Source organism: Mirounga leonina, unplaced genomic scaffold (assembly GCF_011800145.1).
Source record: "Mirounga leonina isolate KUSES-001 unplaced genomic scaffold, KU_Mleo_1.0 Mir_154, whole genome shotgun sequence".
In the NCBI taxonomy this organism is placed as follows: domain Eukaryota; kingdom Metazoa; phylum Chordata; class Mammalia; order Carnivora; family Phocidae; genus Mirounga; species Mirounga leonina.
This window is the reverse complement of record NW_023270389.1, coordinates 32,089,330-32,103,828: the sequence shown is the minus strand read 5'-3', so window position 1 is coordinate 32,103,828 and position 14,499 is coordinate 32,089,330. Positions and strand designations below refer to the sequence as shown.

At 36.0% G+C, this 14,499-nt stretch overlaps 1 protein-coding gene across 2 annotated transcripts in view; it reads right to left on the bottom strand.

Moving 5' to 3' along the window:
* Positions 1–13,321, bottom strand: part of ZBTB41 (zinc finger and BTB domain containing 41) — a 48,592-nt gene extending 35,271 nt beyond the window's left edge. Inside the window, exons 1-4 of one of the 2 annotated variants that reach the window (XM_035010395.1) lie at positions 13,197–13,321; positions 11,308–12,555; positions 2,616–2,823; positions 1,827–1,896 (exon numbers count right to left, since the gene is read on the bottom strand). In XM_035010395.1, coding sequence (XP_034866286.1) covers positions 1,827–1,896; positions 2,616–2,823; positions 11,308–12,430 — 1,401 coding nt within the window. In that variant the 5' untranslated portion in view covers positions 12,431–12,555; positions 13,197–13,321. Of the gene's footprint in view, positions 1–1,826; positions 1,897–2,615; positions 2,824–11,307; positions 13,162–13,196 lie in introns of those variants that run through there. The other variant, XM_035010397.1, reaches the window with a different exon arrangement.
* Positions 13,322–14,499: the final 1,178 nt, after the last annotated feature.

The window sequence follows — 14,499 nt, the reverse complement described above, 5'->3', positions numbered from 1 at the left end:
AATCTTAGTATCTTAAGTCTAGTCAACATTTCTAAAATCCATTAAATTTGTATTTTAAATCACTTATATGTCATGAATAAAATGTTTTATTATTGTTGCCATATATTTAATTAGGAATAAGAATAAGAAACCACAGAAAAATAATTTTAGCATTTATCTCTTAAAGTGGTCAAAAGGAAGAGATACAACTTTTTAAAGAAATCTGGCAGACATGAGATTTAAAAAGGGGGAGGTCAATGTAGGTTCATCATTGTAACAGATACATCACTTTGGGGGGATGCTGATAATGGGGGGTGACTATGCATTTGTGGAGGCAGGGGTATATGGGAAATCACTATCTTTCCTCAAAAATTATGCTATAAAACTTAAATTGCTCTAAAAAATAAAGTCTTAATTTTTTTTTTTTATTAAAAAAGTTGGGGGAGAAGGGGCTGCTATCACAATGACGACGACAACAACAACAACAAAACAACAATAATTATAGCATGTACTATACACCAGGCACAACGCTAAATAATTCATGGTTTATTTTACTTCTCACAATAATCCTATGAGGTAGATATAATTATTATAATCATTTTATAGCTGAGGATGATGAAGCTTAGCAAGGAGAAGAAAGCAGCTTATGTAGATTCAAATAGTTAATAATTAACTTCAATCCCTAGAAGCTGAAATCAGAGAAATGGTAACAATTTTGTTGTATACATAAACTGAAGCCTGAAAATAAGGAAGACAAATGATAGCTTGTGACTCCTTCAAACAATATTTACCTATATAATGAAAAAAGTACTAGGGGGTGTGGCAGGATATCTAAAAATTCTTTGCTACTACTGGAAAAGGAAAAACTAATCCCCATCCCCTTAAATCTGACCTGGCTGTAGTGACTGTTTGAACAACAGAATGTGTTGAAAGTGATGCGGTCTGATTTCTGAAGCTAGGCCATAAAAAGTCTGACAGTTTTGGGGTGCTTGGGTGGCTCAGTTGGTTAAGCATCTGACTCCTGATTTCAGCTCTGGTTGTGATCGTGGGTCATGGGACTGAGCCCCACGCCGGGCTCTGTGCTTGGTGGGGAGTCTGCTTGAGTTTCTCTCCCTTCCCCTCTGCTCCTCCCCCTCGACTCACACGTGTTCTTGCTCTAAAAACAAATAAACCTTTTAAAAAAAAAGTCTGACAGTTTTTATCTAGGCTTCTTTGAGCTTAGCTACCATGACAGAAAGAAGATCAAGCAGCCTCAGGAAGAGACTACTTGTGGAGAAGAATCAAGGTCCCTGGCCAACTGTCCTTGCTGAGCCCTTTGTCGGCCAACACCAAGTTCCAGTCGTGTGAGTGGGACACTTGGAAGTGGCTCCAGAGCAAACCGGACCACTTACAGCAGCTGGAAACAACTGAGTGACTGCAGGTGACACCATGTGGAACAGAATCAGCTAGCAAAGCTGCGCTCCAAATGTAACTGTTGACCCACAAAACGGTGGCATGTAATAAAACGGTTGCTAAAGACCACTAAGATTTGAGACAGATAACCAGAAGTGGGGGGGACATTCTAACATTTTAATTCCTACTCACACAGCATGTCAGTTTATGTACACAAATATAAGCACATGGTATGGTAGTTACATTAAAAATAAAAGCTAAGATTTCCATCAGGCCCACCATCTAAAAACTAACCTCTATGGGGCCTAATTTACAAATATTAGGATAACTTTGTGTAAAAGAAGGATTCTAAAAGTGAGATGAGCTAGGTTTACGTTACTCTAAAATCTAATTACTTTCCCCAAAGGTAACATTTCATTTATTTTGGCTTTCTACTACAAATTCAAAGCTCTTACGTCACATTTCCAACTTTCACTCTTGGTCTTCTTAATGGAAATAAATTCTTGTGCATTTTCAGGGTGAAATCTACAAGAAAAAAAAGACTATTAGGAAAAGATTATATTAGTCAAGTCCATATTCCATATGATCTGTCAACAGTGATTATAAGAATCAGGCACTGATTCCTTTCATAAAGAGACAGGCACATGTAAATACCTTAAGAATATAGGTATTGCTAACATTTAAAAATGTGTATGTCTAAATTTATGCAGAAAAAGTCAAAGGAAAGTCTAATATTTTAAATATATTCAGGAACCTAGCTATTCACAGATAATCTTCAAGGTAATTCACTTGACTTTTTTTTGATCCAAATTTCAGTAAATTTCCTTTCTTAAAATTAAATATGCAATACTGTACTGAACATGCTTTCTTTCACAAATTTTTATACACTAAAGACAAAGTTGAGCATGAGGAGTAAGTTTCCTAGAGTTCTAAAACCATATATTTTGAAAATATACTTGTCAAAACCCAAAATAAAAAACAGGATAACCAAAATGCTGTCTTAAACCTCTATAGTTCTTGTTTCAACATCAAAAAACTTCATCTCAATAGCATTAATAAAAAACGAACTAACATTTATTGCTCTTAATAAATCTGTAATCAAATATATTTGCAATAAAAATTGTTCGGAAAATATTAAGCAAAGAAAGAATCGGAGACAAGCACTCCATGGATGTTTTTAGCTTACTCCATATTTAAATTAGAAGGCACCATAAAGTATATTATGGAAGCAAGATAATACTTGCCTCTTAACATGCTTGGCTAAAGTCTTCTTGCTTGCATGAAGTTTATTACAGTAAGGGCACTTGTGCTCCTTCTTATGAAATTCTGTTTCATTACTGTGCTTCTTTCTGTGAACAGTTAGGTTAGACTTTGTTGAATAGCGCTGGTGACAAATATCACACTCAAAGGGCTTCTCACCTGTGTGAACACGTGTGTGGCTCTCATATTTCCCTATAAAAAGAGATAAATTAAAATTAAATTCAGTACATTTAGTACACAGTGACTGAAATTTGACAGTTGAATAAAATTTCATGATTAATAACATATTTAATACACACACCCACACACAAAAGTAGAAAAAAGTTTACCTAAATATGTATCTCTGATAAACTTCAAGACTTACTACTTTGATCTCACTGCTTTCCTTGAAAACTTGGGTCATTAAAAAAAAAATTATTCATGTTTACACATTTTAAAAATCAAGACTTTGGTTGCCTGGGTGGCTCAGTTGGTTAAGCAACTGACTTCGGCTGGGGTCATGATCCCAGAGTCCTGGGATCAAGTCCCACATGGGGCTCCCCCTGCTCAGCGGGGAGCCTGCTTCTCCCTCTGCCTCTGCCTGCCACTCACTCTGCTTGTGCTCACTCTCTCTGTCAAATAAATAAATAAATCTTAAAAAAAAAAATCAAGACTTTGGGTAAATTTGCTTAAAATTCTGTTGGCAAATTCTCTGAACTTACTGAGGGTTCTAGAGGGGTGGGAGGTGGGAAGATGGGTTAGCCTGGTGATGGGTATTAAGGAGGGCACGTTCTGTATGGAGCACTGGGTGTTATACGCAAACAATGAATCATGGAATACTACATCAAAAACTAATGATGTAATGTATGGTGATTAACATAACAATAAAAAAGAAAAAATAATCAAATATATATATTTTGGGGGCGCCTGGGTGGCTCAGTCATTAAGTGTCTGCCTTCGGCTCAGGTCATGATCCCAGTTGGGCTCCCTGCTCGGCAGGGAGCCTGCTTCTCCCTCTCCAGCCTGCTTCTCCCTCTCTGGCCTACCCCCTACTTGTGTTCCCTCTCTCGCTATCTCTATCAAATAAATAAATAAAATCTTTGAATAAAATAAAATATATATATTTTTCAATTTAAAATTGACTTTGATCAAAAGTTCTACTCATCACTTAAGATTACTGTTTTTATACTTCACTTTTACTATGTATATGCATAAATAGAAAGAAATTTTCAGATTTGACAGTCCTTTTAAAAATACCTTAAAAAGGCAAAATAATATACTTATGTTTCTCATAATACGTAACAGTTTTATCTATCTTCCCACACAAAGTAATCTGGAAATGGTACCACATATCTAGATTACTCAACAAAACCTATACTTCACTACAGCATATTCATGTAAGATCTCTCCAACTTATAAGACATTAGAAAACAAGTAAATCACCTGCACTTGATGCATGCTTAACGCTAAACTGCTAAAGTCAACACATACAGGAAGTATCAAAGAAAGCAGGAAAAGGAAAAGATGAACTGGTATAATGCACAGACATCCAGAGTCATACTAATATGAGATTTGTATTATAATCTGAATACATATCTAAATTCTGTACAAATGTTACAGGTTTCTCCAGCAGGGAAAACAAAAACAAACAAACAAAAAAAATCAAGAAATTTTAACATGGACTTTCCAGGGGAAAAGGTTATGATAAAAAATGAAATAAAAGGATATATTTTGGCTTAATTTTAATTTTTTTCCTATTTAGACTAAAATTTTTTCACATCATTATTTAGAATAGAAATTTCTAAAGTCCAGAGACAGAACAGCATCACAGGTAAGGGCACAGACCCTGGGTCCATGTACCCAGATATAAATGCTGGCTCTTAAAATAACAGGCTATGGGACCTTGGACAAATAACCTTTCTATGCCTAAAATCTTTCTCAAGTGAAAATACGAAATGAAAATATTTACTACATAGGATTGTCATAGGAATAAATGAATCAATACACATTAAAGCACTTCTAACAGTGTCTGACACATTGTAAACTATCAGTTAATGTATCAGTAACTATTATTACTCTGGAATGAAAGTTGTGAATGTGCACATCTAGAGTAGTAGAAATTTCAACGAAGGACACTTCTGAGCAAAAAGCAATAAAAATAAGAAAAAATATATTGGTAAGAACAGCAGTTTTCAATTAAAAGCTTAGCTTTGCTCTGCAAAGTAAGTGTATACATTTTTATTCAGGCCAAAGCTAATGTAAAAGTGTAGCAGCATTTCAGTCATATACTTAGAAAAAATTCTATATATGTCATGGAAATTAGAAAAAAAAAAAATTCCAGACCACTAAAGAAAAAAGATAATCAAAATTATTTTTCTACTTAGTAAAATAATTTACTTAGTAAAATAAATGAGTTCACCAATCTATTACATATATCTATGTATGATTAAATTTATTAAATTTAATAAACACATAGTATATTACCCAAAATTAATTCCACTGCACTTACATAAAGAACACCTAGGAAAGGGAACCAAAGTATTTTCCTCAAGGGAGGGGAAGGCTGACAATTACAGGCAAAGAAAAATAGAAGTATGATGAAAATCTATTAGGTATTTATGTATAGACCACATAGATGATGTCGATGCATTATTTACATACATGTAGTCAAAAAACTCAATGTTTGGTTACCTGTTAAATTAGCTATGTGATCTTAATTAAGCTAATAATTTAACCTCTCTGAGTTTATTAATACTGCATGGGGTTGTGAGAAGTACATGAGTTAATATATACACAACACTTAAGACATTCTAGCACATAGTAAGCACTAATAAATATTAGTCATTTACTACTATTATTACATGGTTACTAGTCATAGTGCAGACATGTAGGTATACTTCAAATATAAATATGGATATAGCTGATTTATGAATATACAATAGATCAAAGTGGGGTTTCAGCTGAGAACACTGTAAGAACTTCACTTTTTCCCCTTACCATTGTTAAAATGGCCTAGTATTTCTGTCCTTTCTCTGCCACTGCTGGGGCATACTCTCCATTTACACATGCATACACATACCCTACCATCACCACTTCCTCTGCTGTGTTCAAGGGATGAGATTTAACACCGGCATTTATTGAGGGAAAGGTGTTCTAGTGTGTCCCCAAGTGAAATCTGAAACATCACAAATAAGTAGGTTCTATAGAACAAGAGCTGAGCTATGTTATGGTTTAAATCAGTGTTTTACAAACTAAAGGTCATTAGTGTTCATGAAATAAATTCCTTAGGTTGTGATCTGGGCGGGGGGGGGGGGAGAGGGGAGAACAGAGTAGAAAATACGAGTAAATTCACATTAGTTTTGTGCAATTTTTTGCTTCAATTTATGTATGAGCACATGTGTAAATACGTATATTATATAATAAAATATGCATCTCTGACCCTGAACTATCCAAAACACTGATTTCTTTTTGCAGGGTATAACCAGACCATTACTGTTATAATATCTTTGAGAAAATATTTTCTGAGTTGATCTTATCCTTTTTCTGTTATTATAATAAGGCATGCATGTATTAGATTCTTTAACCTTTATTACACATCAATTAGATATAAAGTACAGAATCCAAACATTATTAATGTGTACTAAAATCCCACAATTTTAATTTCGAAAAGATTGAGGTCATTGCATGGAATTAAAAAGTTTTCCTTGATTGTGAAAGTTTCCACATTTCATTTTTATTAAACTTGCTTTTCAAATTATGTAAGTGACACACACTGTGGTAAAAAAAAAAGTGTAAACAAATCAAGAGTATATAGTGTGATGTTTAAGTGATTAACTTTTAAGTATTTTTTTTAGAATAGGCCCACTCTTAACTGCACATTAACTGTGTATTTAGTTAAAAGAAAACCAACCATCTAATGCTTAAATCTCATTTTTATACCCAAGTGAACAAAAACAGCAACTTAATAAAGTCTTAAAGTGTAAGAAAATTTTTCCACCAAATTTTGTATTTCAAATGAAAATGGCTTTGATGAAAAGATGTTAATCATTAATAGCATTTTCCTTTTAATTAAAGAAATTTTTTCTTGCTTGCAAATACAAATTAAGTTACATGTAGTTGAATAGTAAAACCATCAAAATGACAGTTAAATTAAAAATCAAAAGCACTTTTAACTATTAAACTTCCACTCTCCTACAGACAGGAAGACTTAAGATTTAACCAAGAAAAAAAATTTTAGCCAGAAGAGCCAAAATTAAAAAAAAATTAATTTAATAAATTAAGCAGAGTCCAAAGAGACCAGTGAAAATACATAAATTTGAACGATTCACTATGACATTAAGAATCTCTAAGGTGAAAAAACTTTTTTGTTATTAATTCAATTTTATGCACACAGGCATTGCAAGGCCAGTCACCTCTATGGATTTGATTTTCTGAATAAAAGAGACACAACTTCTGTGGAAACACTGAACCCATAAGAGTCAGGTAGATCCCCACTGGGGAAAAATTTTAATCTCTAAAGAAATTCCATGTTTAAAAAAACTGATAGCAGTGTGGGAGGTATACAGCATAAATACAGTCAATATCTACATCTGTTTCTTCTTTTCTTATGGGGTGAGGGGGGATTCAACAATAAATCAAAATGTGCATTTCAAATAAGTTTTCAATAAAAAATCATATTCCTTCAGAGAATAATATACTACGTCCAACCATTCTTGATTACCAAAAGAAAACGCATAATATTAACAAATTTCATCCACAGAATTTTTCTGAAATGAATCCCAATATGAACTGTGTCCCAAACTAAAGAAATTTTCACATGAAAAAACTTGACCTTGTGCTTAAAAATTTATTATTCCCCCATATGGGTTATGCAAAATTACCAGTCAGATTTTGTGAGCAGTTTTCACAAAGAGAAACATTGCCAAATTAGCTCATTATTTATTTGATATTGCTAAATCTTCTATTATTCCTTGAATTTATTCATATGGCATACTCTAAAAAATACTTAACTAAAATACTTAATCTTAAAGAATTGTGTCATTGTTATAACTCTTCTCTATTAAGAACAAAGTGGAATCTCTGTCAGGTTGGTCTAAAGAGTCACATTTTTTAAAAGAGCTGTAAAGCATTTTCTACCTCTAGAAGAGATTATAAATTTAATCCAAGGGAAGATTTTAGTTCCCAGTAGGAACAATAAAAAAGATAAATTATCCAAATTTTCTCTCACCCCATCTGTCATCTTTTCCCTATTTTTGCCTTTTCACCCACTAGGTTTTTTCACCCACTTTAACCTTAAGGGGGAAAGGTCAAAGGACTCTCTTTGCATGAGAATACACTAAGGGAAGACAGCTGGTAGCCTAAGGAAAAATGTAACCGGATCAGGAGTCCCACTCCAAGCAACTATTAAATACATCAATAAGGGTAAAAGATCCAAAGTAATGGAATCAAATTAGTTGACTACATATCGTGGAGCTAACAGTTCCAGCAGGTCTCACAGCTTATTCATTAATTCTCATAACCCACTCCAAGACACCAAAGTTAGAAGCTTATAAAGAAGCCCAACTGGCTTCTTACAAGTTCAAAGTTAAGTCAGACACCAACCTTTCAATTTAGTTCACTCAAATAGGAGCTTACTGAGCACTTGCTTTTTGAAATGACCTAGGGTATCAACAAGGGACAGTAATCAAAAGACACAAAATTTTCAGGCTTAAACTCTAATGAGAAATAAATAACCAAAAATCTAGGTAGACATTTTTACATCATATGATAGGAATATGGATGCTATAAGGCTTACTGGAAAATGGTCTTTAAACTGTTTTGTTGGGTTTTTTTTTAAGAATAAAAAGGACTTCTGATGGAGATGAGAAAGGAGGACATTTAAGAAACAGAGGTCTTCTCCTTCCACACATTTACATTCTATCCATCAACCACTCTACTTAGCCTATCTATATTCAGTGCAACTCTCTGATCTACCCTCGTCCTACAGCCCATTCTCAACGCTACTCATCTAACTAGTCCAAGCCTACAATATCCTTCTGGTCCTTGCCAATTTCATTCTCTGTGCTGAAGCCAGCATGACCTTCCTAAAACTTCAATAGGCTGTCATTTCCTTTGTCAAAGTTTTTTCAAGTTTCTATCACTCACTGGATAAAATCTAAACTTTCTATACAGCACAAAAACCATGCAAAATTTGACCTCTGCTTACTTGTCTATCTTCATCTATCATTTTCATTATACCTCCTTGCCCATCTTGAAATCATCCACCCCTCAGCAATTTCCAGATGTCTTTGTACATGTTGGTCCTTTTGCCATGTAAATTCTTCCCTATTCTTTAGTTCTCAGCTCCAATGCTATCTGCTCTATGAAATCTACTGATTCCTTTAGTCCTTTGTACTTTTTCTGGTAGGATTATCTACACTACAATATGATTGTGTTTTTGCATGTACTCATTAAACTTTAACATTCTTGAGAACACAGAAGATATAACTTCATTACCTGTTTATTGGTATTAGAGATACTCAGTAACTATATTAGATTAACAATATGAGCAGCTAGTATTCCTTGAACACCTAAATTTCACACAGTATTTTGAGTGATTCACAAGACTATCCCATTTATTTCTCATAATAACCTCCATGAGAAGGTACTATTAGCATACATTAGCATCATCCCACTCTACCTATGAGGAAATAAAAATACAGACAGGTTAAGTAACCTGCCCAAGACCTGGATTCAGAAATGCAGGTGGTCTGACATCACTATAGCTCATGCTTTTTTAACCAATATGATATATTCTCCATCTTCCTCTCTCTCAGTCCTGGGGAAAAGCAAGCAGCCCCACGGGAGACTTAAACAAAAGAGAAGGGTAGATAAAAGAGAGGTAGAAAGTCCAATGCATTCAGAAAGGCTGCAGGTAAGTCTACAATGTGACCTATTGATTCTCACAATTATTTGGGCTGCCCTCGGTTAAAAAAGCTGCAAAACACCTTCCTCTTAGTATATCAGGAACTTAATCTTGAGCAGTGTTTTCCTAAATTGTGTGCAAGGAAATGTAGTGGGTTTTTTGGACATTAAAAAAAGTACCACAAAAATGTCTTACGATAAAATTATTTGAGGAAATACCAGACTAAATGAAATTACCAAGTTTCTTTACTAGACAATTTGACAGTTATTACAGACTATGAATTACAGTATATAGTTTTTCCAATCTTACTTGAACATAGAACTCTTCTCTCTTAAAGTATCTCACAGCCCTAGTGTTCAATAGGACAGTTCAGAAATCTCAATGTTGGGGGGCTACAATGCCATTTGTGACCTGACCCCTGCTCATTCATCTCAAGTCAAATTAGGTCAAATTAAGGCAGAATAAAGAGGCATGTACTAAAAATATAAAGTTGAAGAAGCAGAATCTACTGAAAAGATAACGTGCTCTCAGGTATCTGAATCCAAAAATATTCTCTTGTCACAGTACTTGTTTATAGCTCTACGAGAGACAGAGCATTTATCCAGCCTGAGTGTAGCAAGTTCCTTGTATTCCTATGCTCTTCCAAGTTACTCATGAAAAGTTATTTTATTCATGTTTGTACAGAGTCTCAAACACAGTAAAAACAGTGATAAGGAATTATTAAATTGGACTGTCAAAATATTCTGATTTGGATTCAAAGGCATAATAAAAAGCAAAAAGAGATTACCACTTATGCTATAGTATGTACTGTCCCATATTTTGAGAACAAATGATTACCAATACCTTATAAAATCAATTTCCACCTAAACCAATAACATTAGTAACTCAACACTGCAAAATACATGGGGATATATTAAACTGCATAAATAATATTACAAGGTCAAACTGCACTTAAATGTTCCTTTTAACATTATATGTGGTGGAACATATTTCACAATTTCATAACTTTGATTTATATAGAAATAGTTTAATTGCTGCAATTTAAAAGTTCACATTAAAACAGTTCATGTAAAACACCTCCCAAAATTATTTTACTAGCAATATTAGACCTCCTGAAATTATATGTTCACTGACATTTTTAACTTAAGGTTATAGACCACATTTCCTGCACATACTTTTTTCTAATAAAGGAAAAGCTGATTTATTAGTTATTATAATAACCAAAGACTACTACTAATCAAGACGTTTCCTGGAGACTCTACCTACAGAATAAATTATATCCAGTTCAGTTTTATTCTTACCTACAAGCCTAAACTGAAACATTCCAATTCTAAACAGTACTAGATACTAGAGAAGTGACTTTATTTCTAACTCAGATATAACCATGTTCAAGGGGAAATAGTATACAAATTATTAAACTGAATTAATATAATCTAATTTTCTATGACTCAAAAATAGCACTTATCTATGAAATTAAATCAACATATAAATCAAAGCACTACATTCATAATTATTAAGTCAGGAGTTTTTTCATACCAAATACTTGAACTAATGATCTGTCACCTTTTAATGGGACATGAGGTAGGGAAAATAAAAGCTAATAAAAACAGTTAAATTCCTGAATCAAACAAATTTAAAACAACAGGATAAAATATGTATTGACTATCAAATACCCACCCTAGTTAAGTATTCCTTTCAAAAGTTACCTTCAAAGTTTGGTTTTTCATTATAACCTTTAAAATACCAGGAAAAATTAAGTTATTAGAGACAGAAAACAATCTTTCTTTTCTTACCTATGCGGTCAAATGTTTTATCACATTTAGGACATTGCAATATTTTTTTGTTACTGTTCTGAATGACTACAGGAGTTAACCCCTCATGAATATTTCCTACAGAATCACCAGCCTCAGGTTCCTCTTCTGCATCATTATGATCTTTTTCACTTTGTTCTTCAATGTCAGAGTATTCATCTGACATTTCCTCCTCTAGTTCATCTTCTTCAGCATTATATTCACTTCCAGGGTCCTCAGAATCATTTCTGTCTGACTTTTCCTTATCAAAATTTTCTTGATTCAAATTGTCTGACCCATCACCACTTTCTTGTTCATCATCGCTGGTGTCATCAAACTTAACAGGACACTTCCGATTCCTTTTCGATCTTCTTGTGGAAAAACTTCTCTCCAGCATTTTTAACCCATGTTTTTTCCCTAATAAAAGGGACCTATGGGTTTTAGCCAAATGATTCTCTAAAGACTTTTTATAACAAAAATGTCTACTACAGAATTTACACTGATGATTATTTGATAGTCTTCCAGCTAATTCACTTAGTGTTTCTTCTGGTGATGACTTTTCAGCCAGCTCAGACTGAAAAGTGGCAACATTTTCATTATTTAGCAACTTAACTGCATCTATAATGTCCAGAAATTTTGCTGCCTCTAAAACAAGAGGTATTTCATATTTGTACACAAAAAATTCTGATGTGTAAAGAAATTCAAGCAAATGCTGAAAAACTGAGTGTGTTACGTGATCCAGGGTGACAACATCAGTGCTTGGATTTTTGCTCAAACACGCGTGAAAATAACTACTGCCAACAGCAACAACAACTTTATGCGCACTAAATTCTTTGCCTTCTACTATGATAAGTAAGTCACAGAAAGATGGTTGCTTCTGCCTATCATCATTTAAATACTTCAGCAAATTCTTGTTATACTGCAAAGAACTCAAAAGTTTTCTCTGATCTGGAGAAGGGGGAAGTTCCTGGTAACAGTGAAGAGCTTCAGGAATTGGTCTTTCTGTGGAATGAGTATAGGTTACTTCGTCACACTCCACTGCAACATTGCCTTCTGAAGAATCTTTATGATAGCCTAGATGGATCTTCTCGTCAAGATTTGCAGTAACCTTTCTCCTTTTCTTCATTGCAGTACAACAATTTCAGAACAAGAAGCTTCATAAGTGTCTTAAAGGATTTATTTAAAAAAAACAAAAAACTAGATTGTCTTGGTTAACAGCTTCTGGAGGGGCGTGCCCGAGGGTTTCATGGTCTGCAAAAGAGTAAGAACCACGTAAAAAAACTCCAAGGCAAAGCACATCTTAAATTAATTATTCACGGCATTCGTCTACTAATCCTCTCTAAATCAGAACTAAATTATGATAAAGTCACACCTCCTACTCGTGGCTAAGATTTCAGCGTGGAGAACAAGGAAGGCCGGGTTATAAAAGACAGCCAACAAAAGAATAATTTTAAAGGACGCCGGAGCACACCTTTCAGGCCCGACTGACGAACGGGGTGGGAAAAAGAGGGGCCGAAAAGGGAGGGATCCCTCCAAGATCACTGAGGGTGCAGGTTAAGGCGCGCTACATTCAGGGTTTAGGGGCGCTGGGCTGGTGACAATAAGGCCGTCGCGGCCGCGAAATCCATGTCTCTCCATTAACATGCCTTTTTCCAGGGCGGGCAAGGCACACCTCCTCATGGACAGTGAGTGTCCCACGGCCAAAATCACCCCGCAGGAGATGGCCCCAGGAGGGGCGCAGAGCAGAAGGAGTAGGGTCAACCACAGGGACGACTAAGGGAAGCAGAAGAGCCTTCCCAGGCCCTGCCCAGGCGGAGACAGCGCTCGCCGACGCGAACCCGCTCCCCTTCCCACCCCAGTTTCCCTGGGCAAACGCCCCACAGATCCATTACCGGGAACCCAGGGCTCCCCCGCTGGCTCCCAGCCGCCGAGCTCCACTGTCGGCGCGCTCGCTCCAGCGCCTACCCACTTCCGGGTTCAGCCCCCCACCTCACCCTCCCTCTCTCTGCTCCTTCCCCTCCCAGAGCCTCGCCGCCTCCACAGACACGAACACGTCAACCGCGCGCAGCCTCCGAGCCTCCCGGAGAGACCAGCGCGCGGCCCCGCGCCGACCACTGCGCATGTGCGCGCACCCGTCTTTGCGCATGCTCTGTAAATTCTCCTTGCTCCCTAGAGGACCCTAGCTACGCCCCAAATCCGTTACTCCGGGTTTTCGCGGTGGTTTGGTGGCCTACTGTGATTGAACCAGACGAAGCTTTGCAGGAAGCTTCGCTGGGGAATGGCGGGGGGTGGGGTGGGGAGACTGATGAGGAGTTTAGTACAAACTGGCAGAGGCACGACAGCACGAACGGATTTCATCCTCGCCGATATATTTAATAATTTGTGGTCAACCACGCAGCAACGGACAGAAGCCAGTCTTAGCAAACACATTGCATCTAAAGAACAGATGTTGATGTCCTTTCGGTTTTGTTCTGCGTTAAATGGCTAATGCGGTTGCTCCTAAAATTATTTTTTAACTTCTTAATGTACACAGAAAACATTGGAAAGTGTACATGTAAGTATACAGCTGTTAGGACAGGAAAGGCAGCCAAAACAAAAAGAAAAATCCACAAGAACAACTTTTGAAGCCGGTACCTAAGATTTTGCATTTCTAACAGCGTCCCAAGGGATGTTGGTCTGAGGACCACATTTTTAGTAGCAAGGTCCTAGATCAGGAGATTTTACAGAAGCAAGGAAAATAAGAGACTGAGGCCAAATAGAATGGGGTAACCAGACTGGTGACCCCCACGCCTTCCCCCCCACCCCACGCAAGGTATAGTATAGCGGGGAACCGAGGAGGGCCACCTCTCTCAGTGAAAGAACTTGTGGGGGTGGAAAGTTTCTCCTACGAAAAGACGGAAACTTGACGAAACTTGAGGAAACTTGACTGACTCAAATTTTCTTTGATTTGAAAATGGTTAAAACTTTTAATGAAAATTCCTAGCAAAAGCACTCACACGAATTCCAGACAAGGATTCCTATCACCTGGGTGACTCATTCCCACAAAAACCAGCCGTCTAAAATGAGAATAAATAAAAAAACAAGAGAGTAAAAACTTTAAAAACAATGTCTACAGGCTTCAGATACTGGATTTTTCAAAAACAGAAAATAAAGTAAGTATATTTAAAATATTTTTAAAAATAAAAGAAGGGGGCG